At 45.6% G+C, this 19,308-nt stretch overlaps 1 protein-coding gene across 3 annotated transcripts in view; it reads right to left on the reverse strand.

Moving 5' to 3' along the window:
- Window positions 1-19,024, reverse strand: part of SEZ6L (seizure related 6 homolog like) — a 164,917-nt gene extending 145,893 nt beyond the window's left edge. For all 3 annotated transcript variants that reach the window (XM_049788773.1, XM_049788772.1, XM_049788771.1), the window contains exon 1: window positions 18,798-19,024. In XM_049788773.1, the coding sequence (XP_049644730.1) occupies window positions 18,798-18,882 (85 nt within the window). In that variant the 5' untranslated portion in view covers window positions 18,883-19,024. The remainder of the gene's footprint in view (window positions 1-18,797) is intronic.
- Window positions 19,025-19,308: the final 284 nt, after the last annotated feature.

Genomic DNA, 19,308 nt, shown 5'->3' on the forward strand with positions numbered 1-19,308 from the left:
ACAGATACAAAGTGGTGAGTTTTCCAAAGAAAGATTCCTAATTCAGTTTAGCGGGACCTGAGGGCTTCCTTCCTGGGAGAGAGTGTGAAGAAGTCATTGGGGGACTTGTGCTTTATGTAGGAGAAAAAGGGTCCCAGCCCTCACTCATGAGTCAACCTACATGATGCTTTTGAATCTGAAACAGGTTAGTGATAAGAACCAGAATTTAAAAATCCTCTTTCACCTGGATAATTGTTTCTCCTCTTTAGGGATCAGCCCCACTTCCCAGCCTCTAAATCAAAATGACAGGACCTCCAAATTGGTTCAGGTGCTCATGCATTTGTAAAAATGTCTTTTGCTGGAAAAGGCTGGGTATGTCTAATTTCTGCCCGAAGCACATTTTTAAGGTTAAGCTATATTATAAATGTCGTTTAATTTACCCAGAATGTCGGGCTTACATTAAACCGAGAGCCAGTGGTAATATGTATAAGATCCTTTTTGTACAGTCTGATCAGGGCTTGGGAGGAGGGAAGGGGTAGATTTAATCATCATTTGTCTAAATTTATATTCTTCTCCTCTCCTCTCTGCCGCTTTTTCTGTGTTCTATCTAGTATGGGCAGGATACAAAAAGCCTTTCAAAAAGCTACCAGCTGGGGTGCAGGGTCAAGCCTGAGGGTGAGCTGGAAGTTTAAAACACAGCTGAAGAACCAGGGTGGGGAGGTGTTCTTCAGGCCTTTGGAGGGTCCCGTGTCAGCCATCCCTTCTCCTGTTAGAGAGAAACATGGCGGGGAGGAAAGGCATGCAGATAGTTCTAGAACTTTCATTGGATGTTTGAGGTAGGGCTTGAGAAATTCGATGCAATTCTTCAGGGAGACCCACCTTTTTTTATATTTTATTTTGTCCCTCACCCAATGATGCTCAGGATCTGGGCACCATCAGAGAACAAACCCAGGACCCACTTCTTAGTTCCTTTAGCCAATTTCCTTCTCTCTTCTTAGTTCTCATCCCCAATGGGTTTTTATTATTTCTTTAAATGTGTAAAGCTGGGGTGCAGGCATGGCCCAGGGTTGTATGCTGAGTGCTACTGTGTCCCTGTCTCTGTCTGTCCCTGAGCAGTACAGGAACAGAAAGGAGGGCGGATGGCGCTATCACTCATGTCAGAAAGCACACCTGGGCTTGCATCTTCAGAAGCCCGGGGTGATTCATCACTCACTGCATGGGTCACATTTATTTGCCTCATTAAAAGAGTTAACTAGATTTTCAGGAAAGAGGGGCAGCTGCAGACAGATGGGAACAGCCTCTGGGCAGAAATGCATGGTAGACTAAGAGCAGTGTCCTACCCACGACCGGAAACAGAGGACCGGAAGTCGAGCCAGTCATCAGACTCAGAGCCGAATCCCAACGTTAGGTCATGCTAAGCTACTTTGAGCAAGTGACTTCACTTCTCCACACTCCAGTGGTTACTATTGTCAAGGGGAGGGTCATAGGCTCTGCCTCACTTCTGTCTCAGTCCTGCTACATGACATAAATGACACAAATGAGATAATCCAAGAAAGGGCTCAAATCATACAGGCATAGAGGATGGAAGCATTTAATATCTTGGGGAATTGTGTATGTATCTTGCTCTGCATTTAGCCTGAGTATTGGGATTATTCAAAGGTCCCCCTGGGATTTGTCTTGGAGGAGCTCCAAAGTGGTTCTCAGGAGGCCTGGAGGGTTGGAGAATTCTTGGACAACTGGGGTTGTGGTTTAATTCAAGGGTTAGAGGTTGTGGTGCTGCTTGGGTCCTGGAATGATCTGGACTACCTGAGCCTCCTTGGTAATGCTGAGGAGCCTCCAGGATTGCTCCCAGAGATGCTCAGGGGACCATATGATACTGGGAATCAAACCTGGGTTGGGCACATGCCAGGCTTATGTTCTAACTCCTGTACTATCTTCTGGCATTTTCTATGAGGTTTTATATTTAAGGTCATTTGGGGAGCCCAGGTCACTGCATTTTGAGACAAGATAAACCAGCCCAGAGAGGGACAGAAGTAGATTCCAAGGCACACAGCACTTCTATGACAGCTGTGTCAGCGTTCAGCTCCAGAGAGTAGTCCTCAAATGGCTTTTCTGCTAGTCTATGCCAAGGTGTTATCACAGTTCAGGCCACCATGCCTATCTCTAGCTGAACCCACTCCTCTCTCCCAGACAAACTGGGGGACTCCCTGCTCAGTTCAGCCCATATATAACCTCTTGGAGGTCACAGATGCTCTTAGTATCTCTGACTCTTAGCAAGGACAAAGTGCCCAGGACAATGTTTGACATGAAGGGAAAGCTCTTTCCTTGTTAGTGATCACAAATCAATCAGTTGGAACCTCTGCCTTTTCCTTCAGGCCCGGGGACCTCCTTTGAACCCTGATGCAAATGTGGAGGGCTGCTAGTTACAGCCCCATCCATGGACTCTGCATAAATATTTGTGACACCATAAATGGCAGGGCAGACAGAGGGATGTGACAAACCAAAGAATGAATAAAATATTACAAGGAGCTGAAGTCCCCTGCAGACTGGCATGGTTGGTTTTCCTCGGTGCTTGGCACAGAGCCTGTGGAGTTGAGTCTTTAAATATTTGCTGGTGGTTGAATCAGTGAACTGGGCACCAGGTTTTCCCACAGGCTATCAGGAAAGCTACTCATACATAAAAATGGAGACCATGGCAGGTTCATTTCTAGAGCAGGAGTCCTTGGTCAGGGCCAGAGAAGCTGGGCTCAGAGAGAGAAAGGAGGTGCTGAGGCAGGGACTCAGTTGTGAACACTGAAACTTGGGGAAGGAGGCAGAGAGTGTTTTTGTTTGGCGAGGGGTACACCCAGAAGTTCTTCAGGGTGGACTCCTGCCTCTGAATCAGAGGCCATCCTGGAGGTGCTTAGGAAACCAAAAGTAGAATAGCAATGGAACCCAGATTGGCTGTGTGTAAGGCATGTGCTCTTCCATTGCATTAGCTCTCTGGCCCTAGTATATGGGGGAAATTCTGGGTCTTGATCTGATCACAGAAAATAGGCCAAAGAGGATAAAAGGAAATAACAGCACAGTTCACAGTGCACAGGATATGGTGTTGCAGTGGAAGAATTCAAGGCCCAAGTTAAGAACCATTCTACAAAACAATGGGCCAATCTTCTGTGAAAAAGTCAGTGGCAGGGAAGACTACAGTCAGAGAACATCTATCAGGATGTAACCCTTGGTTACTCGAACCCTTGGTTACTTCCTCTGATAAAAAAGAGGGCTGATTTTCTCCATCACTAGTCCTGAAAATTCTTTTTTTTTTTTGGTTTTTGGGTCACACCCGGCAGCGCTCAGGGGTTACTCCTGGCTCTATGTTCAGAAATCGCTCCTGACAGGCTCGGGGAACCATATGGAACACCGGGATTTGAACAAATGACCTTCTGCATGAAAGACAAATGCCTTACCTCCATGCTATCTCTCCGGCCGCCTGAAAATTCATTTTAAGTTTAGATTTTTTTTGTTTATTTTGAGGACACAGGTGGAGGTTATTCCCTGGTTCTATGCTCAGGGATCATTCCTGGGGGACTCAGGACACCATATGGGGTGTCAGAGATAGATCTAGGTGGACAAGATGCAACACAAGTGCTTATCTGCTACACTATCTCTCCAGTTTCAAAGTTGCTGTTGTTTTAAATCCCTATTCTACCATAACCATCACCCCCTGTGTCCTGCTCCACACATATCAATGTCATCTTTATGACTATTTAGAATAAAACTTTTCCAGAACCCTAGAGTATTAATTTGTTTGGGACCAAACCTCATTACCTGATAACCAAGGTTGAAGATTTCTGGAAAGACTAGGTCTATTGCTTATGCAAAAGCTTCATCCAGATAATTCCCAGAAGGTATTTTTCCACATGAAGTCACATAATCAGGGCCAACACATTGTCACACGAGTAAGGTCAGCCAGGAGGTTCTACTGGACTTTTCCACAGATTGAAGTTTCTCTTAAAGTGATATATTCCTTTGACCCACCATAGAACATTAGGGAGATTCTTCTTTTTCTGGAGAATAAATATGACCTAGAGAGCTTGTTTTGGGCTCATTTCCACCAGCACACTAGGTAGCAGCCCCAGGTACTCAGTCAGCCCAAATATGGTTCCTCAGAGGGGGATGCCTTGCAGAGTCTCAGAGAAAGGAGAAGAGGGATGAAAAGACATGCATTTCTGAACTATGACTGAGTGTGAGGAATGGTTAAATATAAGGTTCTCTGAGGGCAATACTATGATTTATGCTTCTCTATTACAGCTACCAAGTTAGAGTAGAAGTCTTGGGGGGATAGAAAGTGTCTGTCAAGAGATGAACCCCAACACACCTTCTATTTACCATCAGAGCAGCTTCCCCTTACCTATAACCAGATGACTTTCAGTCCCATCTTTAAAAATTCTTCTACTCGGGGCCGGAAAGATAGCATGGAGGTAAGGCGTTTGCCTTTCATGCAGGAGGTCATCAGTTTGAATCCTGGCGCCCCATATGGTCCCCTGTGCCTGTCAGGAGCAATTTCTGAGCCTGGAGCCAGAAATAACCCCTGAGCACTGCCGGGTGTGACCCAAAAACCAAAAAAAAAAAATTCCTCTACTCATAAAACAACAATTAGTAAATTAAGTGCTGACAGGGACACAGAGGAATGAACTGAATAACTGGTCTAGAAGAGGAACATGCTTTCTTTTTGGTCTTCCTCATTACCTACTTTGGAAATAGGGAAGAAGAAAAGAAGGAGAATAGACAGATAAGACCCAGACTTGGACTTCTGCAAGATTTTGACAGTAGCAGGCATTATGGAAGACCAGATCACCTCTTCTCCATTATACCTTGTCTATATGTCATGGCTATCTAAGAAAACTATTCAACCTCCCTGGCCAGTGAGTGCTGTGTTCTTCCCATTTGGTCCATTGTTGTCCATTTGGAGCTTCAGTATTATCAAGCAAGATAGTAATAAATCTGAGGTGGGGGAGCAGAGTTATGACATGTTAGCTATAAAATCAATGATCCTGCCAATTATGCAGAAGTATCTGTGGGGCTTGTGCAATTGTGAGTCCAGTTCCAGTTAGAGATTAGGCACCAAGGCCCATTCTCCCCATTAAGGCTCACTGGAAAGGTCATGCATGCATTCATTTATTCATAGTAGGAGCTATATTGAGAAACTAATTGGTGTCAGGCACTGTGCTATGCTCTTGATGGAAAATTCCTTATTTGCTAGAGCAGGAAGGTAAAGTGATTTTCCCTGCCCATATTATTTCCATAAAGTACAAACAACTCTTGCCCAAGGTCAGGCAGATAAGGAGGAATCAAGCAAGGATTCAGAGCCAAACTCTGGATTTTTGGTTCCTACCACTATGCACAGTGTAGATAAGAATTACTTGTCTATTGATGCCTTCACCCTGAGTTAGATGCAAGGAATACCAGCCTGTTGTGTTCTTAATCTATGAGAAACATGACCATGCAGGAGCTTGTAGACCTCTACCATAAATTTCTCACATTCCCTTGAGAATGCCTTCAATAATCAACAATTCAACCCTCAGCCTTCAACAATTATTGACTTTCTGTGATCGGAGAGGTGTATGGTGGAGGGATGGGGCTTAAGGGGGAAAGAAGGATCTTAGAGTTGAGAAGGAAAGTGAGACTTTTCCAAATTGCTGAGTCTATGAGGAATGAAGGTTACTCTCTGTGGGTTAATGGAACCCAAGGTCAGACACTGCTGCATTTTAGGAGTTGAAGTTCTGGGCTGGAACTCACCCTGGGCAAGCACCCAGTGCAGAGCTTGAGTTATTCTTCATGAAAGATAATGGTAATGATCCCATGCATGTGATCACACACAAACCACATGCTTTTCTAACAGAGAATCCCCAGCCATGGATCAGTCACTATTTTGAGTCCACAGCCTATAAACCGTATTTGTTTACTATTCTCACTTCACAGCTGAGAAAATGGAGCCCTAGGCAGGTTAATAACTCACCTAAGATGCCCCATTTGGATTAACAAGAGAAGTCTGAAGCTTTCTTTAAAAACAACAGCAACAACACAATGTTTTTAACCCCAATTGAAAGAAAAATATGCAAATTAGCCTCTGCACATCATTTTTCATTTATGCCATAAATTAGGCAAAATTTCCTTCCAGAAGCCCTATAAAATTAGTCCCATTTCCACAATTCCACATGCTTTGCATTCGTTTCCAAAGTGGTTGGCCCCAAATTGGCTTTACAACTTGGAAAACCTGCTTTAATGGGCAGGATTGGAGGCTGGAGATCTGATCAGAAGGGAATAAGAACTGAGAAGCTCGGAAAAGCTTTGTGGCTCTCTTCCTAAACCAATCACATCACAGCTTAGAGGTGTATTTCTGTAGCCATGGCTGTCATGTTGGCAGGTTGTGAAACTGCTTACCCTCAGAAGAACCATCCACACTATAGCATAAATAGCTTCTTCTGAAGTAAAGCAGGGAAGTGACTTGTAGGTATTCCATTCTAAAGTTCACTCCTGGGAAGGGAACTTTATATTCTCATCTTACCCACAGAAGCTGAGGATTCCAGAGATTAAGTGGTACCTTATCCTCCAGCATTACACACTATATAAAGAGCTGAACTGGGATCCCAACACAGACCTGTCTCATTGCTACTGCAGTGCTGTGTTCATTATTTATGAAGTGTTAACTCTTAATTATAATCTTCTAAGTATCTCCTTCCAATTTCCAAATCATTCAAGTTTCAGTGTAATCTCAATATCCCTTAATAGCTGCACTGCTAAAACTATGCATGTAATATGCATGCAACCACATATGAAAGACATACATCCTGTTTCCTGTTGGCCTTCCATCATTGCTCTGGATGCATTGCCATCACTTCAGATGAAGCTTTCAGCAGGAGTGGGAGGGCTCTGGGACCCTACATTAGAGCAACTCTTCCCTTTCCACCTCAGCCTGCTTTCCACAGACAATGACTTGCCTTTAGATGCTTGAGTATAGTTATTCAGAAATATCTCTCTCAGAAATTTCTGCCTTATTTTTTAAAGTTGATTTGCAACTTCATGCTCAAATGATGAGCAGGTTATGCATTATCTGCAAATTCTTTTGCGCCTGATGCCCCTCCAATTTGAGTCATTCATTGCCAAACAATGCATTCATCCACTCATCCACCCATTCATTTATTCATTCATTCATATTGATTCATTCAATCAATAAAAATTGAGACTAGTGATATAATAAGAATCAGTTCCTGACACCATATATCTTACTGACCCATGAGGGATAGAGATAACTGGCTCCAGATATCAGGATTCTTTACAACTCTCTTGGATAGTTTTTTTTCTGAACCTAAATGATGCTCAGGGTTAACTTCTGGCTCTGCACTCAGGAATGATACTCAGAGTTAAACTCCTGGCTCTGCATTCTGCTTGTGCCTGGGGGACCATATGGGATGCTGGGGATATAACCCAGGTCAGTTGTGAGCAAGGTAAATGCCCTTAATCATTGTACTATCTTTGCAGCCCCTCTTAAATAGATTTATCAGGGAGGTCATTGCTTGATGGGTATGTAAAGAGGAGTTCTGGGATCATATCTGAGCAATTAGAAGGGTTGAGAGAGCAACTACTGAGGTTGGCAGACCAAGTATGTGAACTGCCATAAGTGGCGATTGCTTTCCTCAAATTGAGATCTGAGTGGCCCTGAGCCTTTACCCTCTCAGCATGATTATTACACCAGTTGCAGATGATTAAATGAAACTTAAAGATCTCACCATGGTCGGCCTGAAGACAAAGCCTTCATACATACATAGGAATGGGAAATGGGAAACGAAAAAAGACAGAACTCTGGGAGGCATGTCTACACTGCTATAATGCAGAAGCAGGACTGTTCTGTCACACTTCTTTGTCAGGAAAAAATGTTGCTTCTCCAGGCTATTCATTATGGCAGCCACTGCCCCCTGTGCCTGTGGAGAACTTGGTGGGACTGGAGAATGATAATCCTCACTGAATGTAATTCAGATGAGTTCAGAGACAACACTAAGTGAACAGTTCTATGTCCTTGTGTCTATCATATCAGACCATGTGTGTGGTGAGTGAGAACTGAGGGAAATCCCCCTTGGGCACTTGAACTGGTAGAGATGATAAGGAAAGTGAGGGAGCAGAAGAAAGGCACCAGGAAGAAAGATCCATAGGGAGAAAAGCACACACAGAGGAAGAGAAATGAAGAGATAAGTCTGTCAGGGGAGCATTGTTGGCCCAACAGTTGGACTATCATTAGAGCAAGCAGCCTTCTTCTTACTATTTGCTTTAAATCATAAATCACAGTTTGTTTCTTGGAAGCCAACAGTGATCTGAGACTTTGGGAATGAGCTCCAAGCAGCAACAATCATTGTCCTGATCACCACTGTGCTCCCCCTCACCTTAGATGTAAGTAGCTTGTCTCAGACATGTTGTAGTCGGAACAAATCCCTGTTGCCCCCAAATCTGCTCCTTCCTTATACTCTGCTGCTTAGCCCAATGGGGCTCATAGTCCTGGGCTCATGTGCCATTTTATTTTTTTTCTGGCAGGGTTTTAGATAATACCCAGCAGTTATCAGGGCTTATACTTGTCTCTGTGTTCAGAGATCATTCCTGGATGGCTTGGGGAACCATATGGGGTATTGGAGATCTAACTCATGTCAGTCATGTGCAAAGCTATCACCCTATCCACTGCAATATTATTTTGTCTTTTTGGGACACACCAGATTGTGCTCAGGGGTTACTCCTAGCTCTACACTCAGTTGCTTGGGGTGCTGGGTATCGATGCTAGGTTGGCTGCATGAAAGGCAACAGCCCTACCTGCAGTATACTGCTTCAGCATCCCCTAATTTTTAAAATTATTTTGTTTGTTTTTGAGTAACATCTAGTGGTTCTTAGGGCTTGATTCTTGACCTTAGGGCTCTGTACTAAGGAATTACTTCTGGAGTTGCTTGGAGAACCACATAGGATACCATGACTCAAACCCAGGTTGAACATATGCTCAGACATATGCAAGACAAGCATCCTACCACTATATTATATCTTTGGCATCTAGGATGTTCTATATTTGATACCCCCAATATTTCTGGATGCTGAGATTGGGAACAGAGACATATTCCCCAAGAAATCAGTTAAGGAAAGTGTGACCTAGTGGATTAAACTGACTTCCTCTTCCCACTGACATGTACCACACTCCTGCTCTGTTCAGTCCCTAAATCTCTCTCTGAAGTTCTTAGAGCATCCTTAGAAGTCAACTCATTGCTTGAGCTGTCCTTGATCAGGTAATACTCTTCAGGCAATGCTTCCTTGTCTTGTCACACCCTACCACTTCCTGGGATTGAACTTCCAGCCACTCTTCATGTCCCGGATGAGAGCAAGAAAAAAAATACAGGGAGGCACCTGGCTTGTGATTCCACCTCCCCGGCTCCCTCTTGCTTGCTTGACTTGTACCATCTGTTTGGATGGCACAATTCCCAGGTGCAAGCTGGTCTGCAGGTGCCTTGGTGATTCAGGTGCCAAGTCAGGTTGACCTCAGGTTCTTTTGAAGCTCCTGCCATGCAGTCTCACTTGACCATAGCCATATTCTAATAAACACTTGGTTTGTACAATAGATTCTATTGCCAAAAGGAGATAACCACCCACAGGGTCCATTGCCCCATCCTCTTGTGGTCTTAGAACATCCATTTCAGAAAGACAGGAAGACCCATGTAGACTGAAAGTCAGGAGGCAGAAGTCAAAGGTTTGAGTTCTGTCCTTGACATTCACTTGCAATCAGATCTCAAATCACCTGCTGGATCTTTTGCATCTATTTGGGAATATCTGGGAGTGAGTTGAAGCAAATGGGGATTCGGAAGAACAGATACACTCTGATCAACATTACTAACATTAAGAAAGGTTGCTAAATAATTTTTTGGGGAAGTGGGTGTTCCTGAGTGATGCTCAAGAGGCTTGGGGGCTCCCCAAAATTTTCAGCTAACCAAGCACCCAAGAATACTGCTTGGGTTTTACAGTGTTAGGGATTACTCAGACCACCCCCAGAGATGCTCATGAACCACAAAGGCCGTCCTCAGTGGTACTCAGAGATCACCAGAATTATTATTATTTTTTTTTTTTTTTGGTTTTTGGGCCATACCCTGTGACGCTCAGGGGTTACTCCTGGCTATGCACTCAGAAGTTGCTCCTGGCTTCTTGGGGGACCATATGGGACGCCGGGGGATCGAACCACGGTCCGTCCTAGGCTAGCGCAGGCAAGGCAGGCACCTTACCTCCAGCGCCACCGCCTGGCCCCACCACCAGAATTATTTTTAATGCAGCTTGGAGGACCATGTAGTGTAGTAATATAACTGGGATCTGACACATGCAAATCACATGCCTTTACCACTGTTGCACTTTCATGTCTCTAGACAGCTTATTTTGAGGAGTATTTTTTTTTTACCAAGCCCCCCTTCATCACATTTTCCTCAGGATGTGGAAGAGCCCAGGACAAAATGTCTTTTCAAAGTGAAAGCAAAAAATTTCCAGGTTAGGCCGCAGCGGTGGCGCTTGAGGTAAGGCATCTGCCTTGCAAGCGCTAGCCTAGGAAGGACTGAAGTTCGATCCCCCGGGGTCCCATATGGTCCTCCCAAGCCAGAAGTAATTTATGAGCACATAGCTGGGAGTAATCCCTGAATGTCAATGGGTATGGCCTCCCTCCCAAATTAAAATAAAATAAAATAAAAAAAGATTTCCAGGTGGTTTGGCTCTAGAGCCCGGGGTTTATTCTCATTGCCCTACTTCCCCATTTGCAGTTTCTTCAGCTGACAGGGACCCCAAAAAAGTGCATTCTGCTAATCTGGATGTTGGGTGAGCGACAGACTAATCACTGTCACTTAAACTTCTTCCTCATTTTCTAATTTTTCTTTGTCCCCTCTTTTCTGGGTGTGATTCTTTAGTGATTTTACATCTATTAATTCATTGATTTTGCTCATAGTAATTCTACGTGGTAAGGCATCCTTCCTTCCTTCCTTCCTTCCTTCCTTCCTTCCTTCCTTCCTTCCTTCCTTCCTTCCTTCCTTCCTTCCTTCCTTCCTTCCTTCCTTCCTTCCTTCCTTCCTTCCTTCCTTCCTTCCTTCTTCCTTCGTAGCAGTGTTCAGGGTCTACTTCGAGCAGTTCTCAAAAAGTGATTCAGTGCAGGGATTTGAACCAGGGCTTCCTGCAGGCAGTACATGTGCCAGCGCACTGGGCTATCTCTTTGGCTCTTTTCCTGTGTTTTCAAGTGAGGAACGGAGGCCTGTTTAGGCTATCTAAGACCACATATATAAGAAGATCCAGTAATTAAATTTAGACTCAGTACTCTGATTCCATCTCCCCACAACTAAGATTAAGATAAAAAAAATTTAATAAGAGTTTTAACAAGTGAGCTGAGTGCTAACACTAAGTTATAGATAAGCAAAGAGAGATCTATGAGTAGGACCCCACTGACATCTTTGAAGAGTTTATTGTCATGGGAGAAAGGTATACAAACTGGAGATAAAAAGATATAGCCAGAGGATCACTCAGACATGGCATAAAAAGGGAAGGTCTCACAGAAAAAGAATTAGGGATGAGGTCTTGAAAGATGAATAGAAGCTCACTAGATGAATAGTAGAAACAAAGATGGTAAATGTGTATTGGTGCTTGCTATGAGCTATACTTATACATATTCAATGAAAAAATATTATAATTATTTTGCTTTCGGACCATACCTGGCAGTGTTCAAGGCTTACTGCTGTCTCTCTTCATACAAGGGATTACTCCTGGCTCTGCTGTAGGGACAAAAGGGAATGCTAGAGGTGGAATCTGTGTTGGTTACAAGGGAAGCATCTTGCCTGCTCTATGATCTCTTTGGCCCTCAGTGGCAGTTTCCAAATATCTTCAAAGTAAGGACAATCTTCTACATTACACATTGGGTGTAATGGCTGAAATGGCTAAAGAAGGATTAGTGAATTAGTACAGAAGATGAGATGTTTGCCTTTCATGCTGCTGACCCACAGTATGAGCCCTTGGCACCACCAGGAGTGATCTGAGAGCAGAGCCAGGAGTAAGCCCTGGGCACCACTGAATGTGATCCAAAAGATCTCTAACACAACACATACACACAACGGAAATCAAACAGCTAAAGCATATTATTCCTCCTTGAACTCTTATCTCTACAATCCACGAGGAGGATAAGCCAGGCTGACGGGCAGCATGAGTAAGACATGAAGGATAGCTAGTTGAATGTAGACCTTGAATTCTCTACACAGCAATTCCTGGGGAACAGAACAGCTACAATTTCAAAGCAACAACAAACCCACCACCTAACTGTCCCTCTTTTCCAAAGACTTCTCTCCTGGAACAGGATGAAGAATCTTGGTGTGCTTCTGTGTGGACAGTTAATAAAGGCTTGCAGGGGCTGGTTGTAGGGAAAGGGGAAGGAGATTGCAACTAATTTAGATCTCAATCTCATCACTCTTTGGAATTTGGTGAGTCAGGGAGTTAGGCATCCCTCTACTTCAGATGGCCTCTTTCCCATGCACTTCATTTGGGAGCACAGAAGGACTCAGCCTAAAAAGTTCTCAGTTCCCCCACAAAAGGTCAGCTCATGCAGTCAGCAGTTGAACTCCCTAGATCATGGGATCTGATTTGTCTGACTTGAGTCACTTCCTAGCTGACACCCCGGGGTTTCCTAAATACAAGGCTGCTCTAAGCCTTGATCTCCCCACTTGTAAAAGGAGAGGCTGAATGATGGAGATAAAATAAAATAACTATGGGAAGGACCTGCATAAGTGTTCATAGGTTATAATGATGATGAGTCAGTAGCTGATGCATTGACTGTGACTGATTTCATCTTAGTACTGCTTCAATGTAACTAGATTTTCTTGAATGTTATAATATGTAGAGAATTGTCACAGGCATTGAGTTCATGTTAGATAAACACTCACTGGTCTCTTCATGTATTGATCAGTAGACTCAGCCTATGATCTTGGGGGTAATTCAGGATTATATATATATGTATATATACACACATATATAGTGTGTGTGTGTTAGAAAATTATGCTTCCTGGTATCTGGGTTTGAGGCAGGATGACACCTAAATCTTGGATGTTGGCTCTTGACACTCTACACAGCCTTTCTGTGCTTCAGTTTCCCCATACCCTAGACATCAAAAGAGGATAGTAATTTCATCTCTTGGGGGGAAAGGGTGCTATAAATCTGAACTAATTTATACCAACTACTTGTTCCAAAGCTCAGAAACAAAATCAGCAACTCAGTCAAAGCAATTTTCATGATGAAGATATGGTCCCATCTACGTTTCTAGCAAATTCTGTCATATGAGAATCCCAGCTGCTGCCTGCCCCCAATGCAGTCCTGAGGAATTTATCTCCCCCAATTTCTATCTTCTCTACCAACCAAGTGCTGCTCTCAAGAAAATCCAGAAGCTAGAGGATCTTGTCAAGAAGTAAATCCAATTTTCCCCAGGGCCCTGCACCGACTCCTTGCCTTCCTCTAATTCCTTTAGTTCATCACAACCTCTAGTGGACAAGAGTGGACAAGGCGGTTCACAGCCACTGTTCTGGCTTTTTTTTTTTAACCAAGCTCAGGACAGAGCTGGAGGATCGAGGTTGGTCAAGTCTCATGATGTGATATGAACCCATGTAATTATCTCTAGTCCACTCCTATTTCCCTCTTTCAAGTTCTCTAACTGGGGGTAGGGGAATGATGAGTTCTGAAGGCAAAACCTTCTTCCAGCTCCTTACTAGTTCAGTGCAGGCTCTCTGGCCTGGCTGCAAGCACCATCATAGCCCTCAGATAAGGCTCAGATGTCCCCTGTCCATGCTCCCTTTGAAGAATGTGAAACCCATCCCCTGGAGTCTCCCAGAGCTCTCTTCTCTCTTCCTCTCTGCCCACTATGCATACCCCAGCCTAAACTAAGGGTACCTACTCACAACCCTTTTTTGTCATACTTTTCTATAGGTATGTGAATATCACTGTGTTAACTTGTTTCTCTCTCTAGGTCCCATTATGGAACCTACCACATGCATAGAAAGTTCTCAGTGACATTACAGTGAGTGATCGGAGGCAAAGGTTCTCTCCTGAAAGACAATCTTCTCACAAGTTATGCCCAGTAACTTCCCATCTGACATGTCTGCTATCATGAACTCTGCTCCCCAGTGGTAATATTGAAATTCAAAGACATCACTATAAACATCTAAGGTGGAAAGAGAGTATGCTGCAGGTGATAGAAAATTCTCATCTGCCTAAGGTAGTTATCTAGAAGTAACTAATGGTCCTCATTGCCCTACTTTCTCTCCTTCAACTTTGGCTTGAAGAAATCTAGATGTTTCAGCTGACATGTCTCACATCACTGTTAGGGATTTTTCTTTCCTGGTGCTGACTAACTCTACTCCTTCCTTGTTTCCTTCCTTCCTATCATCCTTCCTCCCTCCCTCCCTCCCTCCCTTCTTTCTTTCTTTCTTTCTTTCTTTCTTTCTTTCTTTCTTTCTTTCTTTCTTTCTTTCTTTCTTTCTTTCTTTCTTTCTTTCTTTCTTTCTTTCTCTTCCTTCCTTCCTTCCTTCCTTCCTTCCTTCCTTCCTTCCTTCCTTCCTTCCTTCCTTCCTTCCTTCCTTCCTTCCTTCCTTCCTTCCTTCCTTCCTTCCTTCTTTTCCTTCCTTCTCAATATCTGACTGTGCTCAAGAATTACTTCTGACTCTATAACTCAAGAATCACTTCTGGTGGGCCTCAGGGGACCATGTGGGGTATCAGGGATAAACTTTGGGTTGGCTATATGCAAGGAAAGAGCCCTACTCACTCTCAATCTCAGTGCTGCCTAACTGGGGCAGGGGGATTCTGAGAAAATCTGGGAAGAAAATGGACTGAACATTATTTAAGCACCTGCTATATACCAGGTACTATACAAATTGGTGTGACGCAACTGTGACCTTCATTCTTCCAGGCTGGGACCCTCAGTTCTCCACAAAGACCTCCTAATTGAAAGGTGGTAACACAGAGGCTCAGAAAAGATGGTCCTTCGGAAGGTAACTCAGTTGCAAACCACATGGCTGAACCTGAACTCAGGTTACTATGATTCCCAAAGCCCAATCCTCCTCTAATTCACTCAGACTGGCTCACTCAGAGTCCCCAGAACAACATGTCCATGACCTCTTTGAGGTTTTCCAAATTTGCTTTTATGGAGGGTGACACAAGTTGTTATAATAACAGAGGGCAAGGCTGATGAGATAGTATAGAGGGTAATGTACTTGCCTTGCATGCAGTCCCTAGTGGGCGTGGGTTTGACCCCTGAGCACCACCAGGAGTGATTCCTAAGTGTAGAGCCAGGAGTAATCCATGAATATTGCAGGGGGTGGCCCCTAAAATATTTTTAAAGGGCATTTGGACTTTGCATTCGAATGATGCTTCTCCTGGATCATTTTTTATTCTCTTTTTGCATCTTTTTTCATTGCAGAAATCATGTCACTCGTGATTTCACTCTGAGAAATAGGAATACTCAGTAGCAAGAGGGGTAGGGTCAGCGGGGTCTGGGGAAACTGAGACCACCTCCAAGTTCAGGAAAGTTCTATTCCGTTGGCCTTTCACTGCACAGCTGCCCCCAGAGTTCAGAATTCCCTCCTCTGACCTCAGTCACCAACTATATAGCTTTGAGCGCCCCTAGTGGAAGTCTGAGCCACTGATATTCTGGACCAGAGTTTCTAAACTCTGGTTTCTGAAATACCAGTCAATTCTGTCCATTTGAATAGCATTTTGAATAGCAAGAACTTGTGAGCAAACCCAGAAAACAGGCAACTCTGATCAGGAATAATTTTTTGGCATAGGATGATGCTAGAAAAAAAGCAGATAACTAGATAAGACTATTTCTTTAAATCTTACAGAACTATTTTTCCTATTTTTCTCAGGTTCATAAAAAGAATTTCTCCAAACTTGGATGAGCTGGACCCTAGGGATGGGGTGAGAGTCCAGGGTTTGTGCAAAAATATAAGGGAAACTGATGAGCCATAATAAAAACAGTCCCGTAGTGGATCAAATAACAACAACAAATAATAACAACAATAGAAGCACTCATTTGAGATTGGAGGAAGCAGCATATTTGCGTCTTATTGAGCAATATTGAATTTGCTTTATTAATTCAAGAGAAAGAGAAAAAGAAATTACTCCCAAGCATTGCAGTGTTAGCACATAGTTACGATTACTCCCTAAATGCATATCTTAGACAAGAAGAAGCCTCTCCAAAAAGAAAAACAAAGCTAAAGGGGAAATAAAGCCCCTCAAGTAATACTTTATATTATTCATGCCTTACAGCAAAATGGTCCAGAGAATCACGTGACCTGCATAAGAATACAGCAACAAGTTCCTCTCAAGTCTTTACAAATCCTTTCCCAGTACCACCAACAGAAGGACCGAGGAGGCTTGCAACTCTGAAATAAAGGAGTGGATTTCAATTTGACATTAGTGGAAGTTGGGCTCTGTGTTAAAAATAGAGTTTATTGTGGAAGGTCAATCGTTTCCAAATGCACTGTCAGAATTGGCAGTGTTCATTGGCTCCCCTCACTCCCTCCATATGAGTCAGACTAGAGAGTCAGGAGCACACAGTTATTAATGAGCCTTCTAAAGTAGTACATCGTTTGACTTTAATTTGGCGGTGACCTGGAGTTAATTAAAAATATATGCTGGCTAGCCAGAGTGTTGCGCAGGTGGAAAAATAATATAAAATGTCTTTTAAATGAAAACTCACCCACACACTCCATTGGTTGTGTGCAGCCAGCAAAGGAAGCAGGATAGAAAATCCTTCTTTTTGTATGACAATTCAATCTGTACCACCCAGACTTTTTTTTTTTTTTACGTTTTTGGTTTTGTTTTTGGGCCACACCCAGAAGTGCACAGGGCTTACTCCTAGCTCTGTACTCAGGGATCACTTCCTGGAGGTGCTCAGGGGACCAGAGATCCCTGAGTGTTTGGGGGTTCAACCCTAGGACAGTTATGTGCAAATACCCTCTGTACTCTCACTCAGCCTCCTTGTTCTCTCTTTTAATTCTTGGAGGGAGGTGTAGTGGAGAGTGTAGAATCATGTTGGAAAAGCCAGCCTGCCAGTGGGCAGCCTTGGGTTCTTTCTGTGGTGGTAGCTACAACACTGATTAGAGAGAAGGGCGAGGGAGGGAGATCTGGCCCGAGTTCAAGGCCAACAAGCATGGCTGGAAAGAGACAGCTAATTAAGAAAGGGTATGCTGTGGTGGGAACGATTTATTCAACCCAATTCTCTTCCGTCTTTTCTCCTAGAGAAATTGTCCAGACGACGGTGTAAATTGTAAATATTATTGCTTCATAAAAGAGGGGTTCTTTAATGATATGCTTTGTTAAACAAAAGGTGATGAATTACTTCCTCCTCCACTATGCACTAGGGGAGGGGGACCCTAGGTTTAGAAAGAGGGGTGGGGGGAATAAAATGCCTGATTTATGCTGAGGAGGGCACTCCAGACCTTGGGGAAAGGTGGAAGGAAGGAACAGGGAAGGAGGGCCCAGGGAGTGAGAGCTGTCCACGGCCTCTGGTGCTGAAACGCGGCAGCGCGCACCAGGGGTTCCCGTGCTCCCCAAAGAGAAGTAATTGCACCTGACCACCACCTCGAGGTCAGGACGGTGCAAAGGAGAACCCAAGCTCCAGGTGGGCCGCCTGCTACCACCCCACTGTCTTCAGCCTCAGTAAACACTGCAACTGTCTCTCCTCTCACCCCTTTTGAACAGAAAGGGTTTCTTTCTGAAGAAAGAAAGGAAACAGAAATTGGTCCTTTCAGAAGGGGAGATGTGGGTTGGCCAATGTCCCCTCAACTCTGGGGTTTCCCCTTGCCCCGACAGAACAGTCGAAGCTGCCTTGGGTTGGCTTTGGGGCAAGTTAAAGTCTATCCTCCTTCTTCTCTCCTAGCCCCCCCCCCCGTCACAACTTTCCTAGGGTACCTCAGAGGGGTGGGGAAAAGAGAGTCAGGATCCCACCAAGAGAAGCTGCTTTCCTTCTCTCAACTTGCCCTCCTTCGTACCCAGCAAGCAAGTGGGGATGGAAAGTAGCCCCCATCCCCCTACTTTATAAGACACTGAGAGACGCACGCTGTAGGGGTGCGAGTGGGTCCGGTCCCGCCTGTAACCCGGGGTATCTTTTCGCGCCCCCCTCCAAGGCTTGAGGACCCCCATACCCCTGTCCAGGAACAAACCACACCCAAGTTCCACTGCCAGGACGAGCGATGCAAGAACCTCATCTTGGAGGAACCATCCAAAGCCAAGAAGTCATGGGGACAACGAGAGAAGTGGGGTGTCCGGACAGAGCGGAGCGGCCCTACTACGACACCCCTAACCCCACTTCCAGTTCTCTCTCTGCCTGAGAGGGTGAGACTAGCTGGTACCCGACTACGGGTGCCGTGGCTCACGGGGAGCTCCGGGAATCTCGGGTTTTTGGAGGTGAACCTGGTACCCAGAAGGGAACCTAGGAGGCTGCAAACGGAGGGAACCCTCCCCAGAGCTGGGGGAGACACACACAGGGGTCCCCCACAACCAAGTCCTTTCAGACACATCCATCCCTGCCTCCACACTCCCAGAAGCCAGGGTGAAGAGTGAGGAGTGAGGGGGGGGGACCCGCTCCGGAGCCCCCCCAAATGTGCGCCGCCGCCCCCCTCTCCCACCAGGGCGGGTGGCGCGGGAATCTCCAGAGTCTCCCAGACACCCCGTCTCCACCCAACCCCGTGCCCTGCGTGCCCGCAACTTTGCCCCCGCCCTGCCCAGCCCTCCCATCCCCTCTCTAGGGCGCTTACCTGCCGCGGGGGCCGCCGCGGGGCCCCCCAAAAGCAGAGCCAAGAGCAGCGGGAGCCCCGCGCCGGGCGGCCGGGCCGCGGGCATCGTTTGCAGTGGGGCGCACGGAGAGCCGAAGGACGAGGCGGGCGGGCGGGCGGGCGGGCGCAGCGGGCACCGGAGGGAGCAGCGGGCCGAGGCAGCCGCCGGAGCCCCCCGGGCGCTCAGCTCAGCTCAGCCCCGAGATCGCTCTGGCCGAGCTGCGCCGGGCGCGGGCGGGCGAGTGAGGAGGAGCCCTAGAGCGAGCGAGAGAGCGAGCTAGAGAGAGAGCGAGAGAGAGGGAGGATGGAGGGAGGGAACAGGGGCCGCGTCTGTGCCGAGGAGTGCGGGGAGGGCTGGAGGGGCGGGCGGGCGAGGGCTAGGGACCCCGGTGCCAGCCCCCCGCTTCTGGCCGCCCTGCAAAGTTTAATGCCAGTTCCCGGGGCGTCCCTCCCAGGGGCTGGGCGCTTCATCTTAGCCGCTGGGGTTCCGGGG

Source organism: Suncus etruscus, chromosome 15, assembly GCF_024139225.1.
Source record: "Suncus etruscus isolate mSunEtr1 chromosome 15, mSunEtr1.pri.cur, whole genome shotgun sequence".
NCBI lineage: Eukaryota > Metazoa > Chordata > Mammalia > Eulipotyphla > Soricidae > Suncus > Suncus etruscus.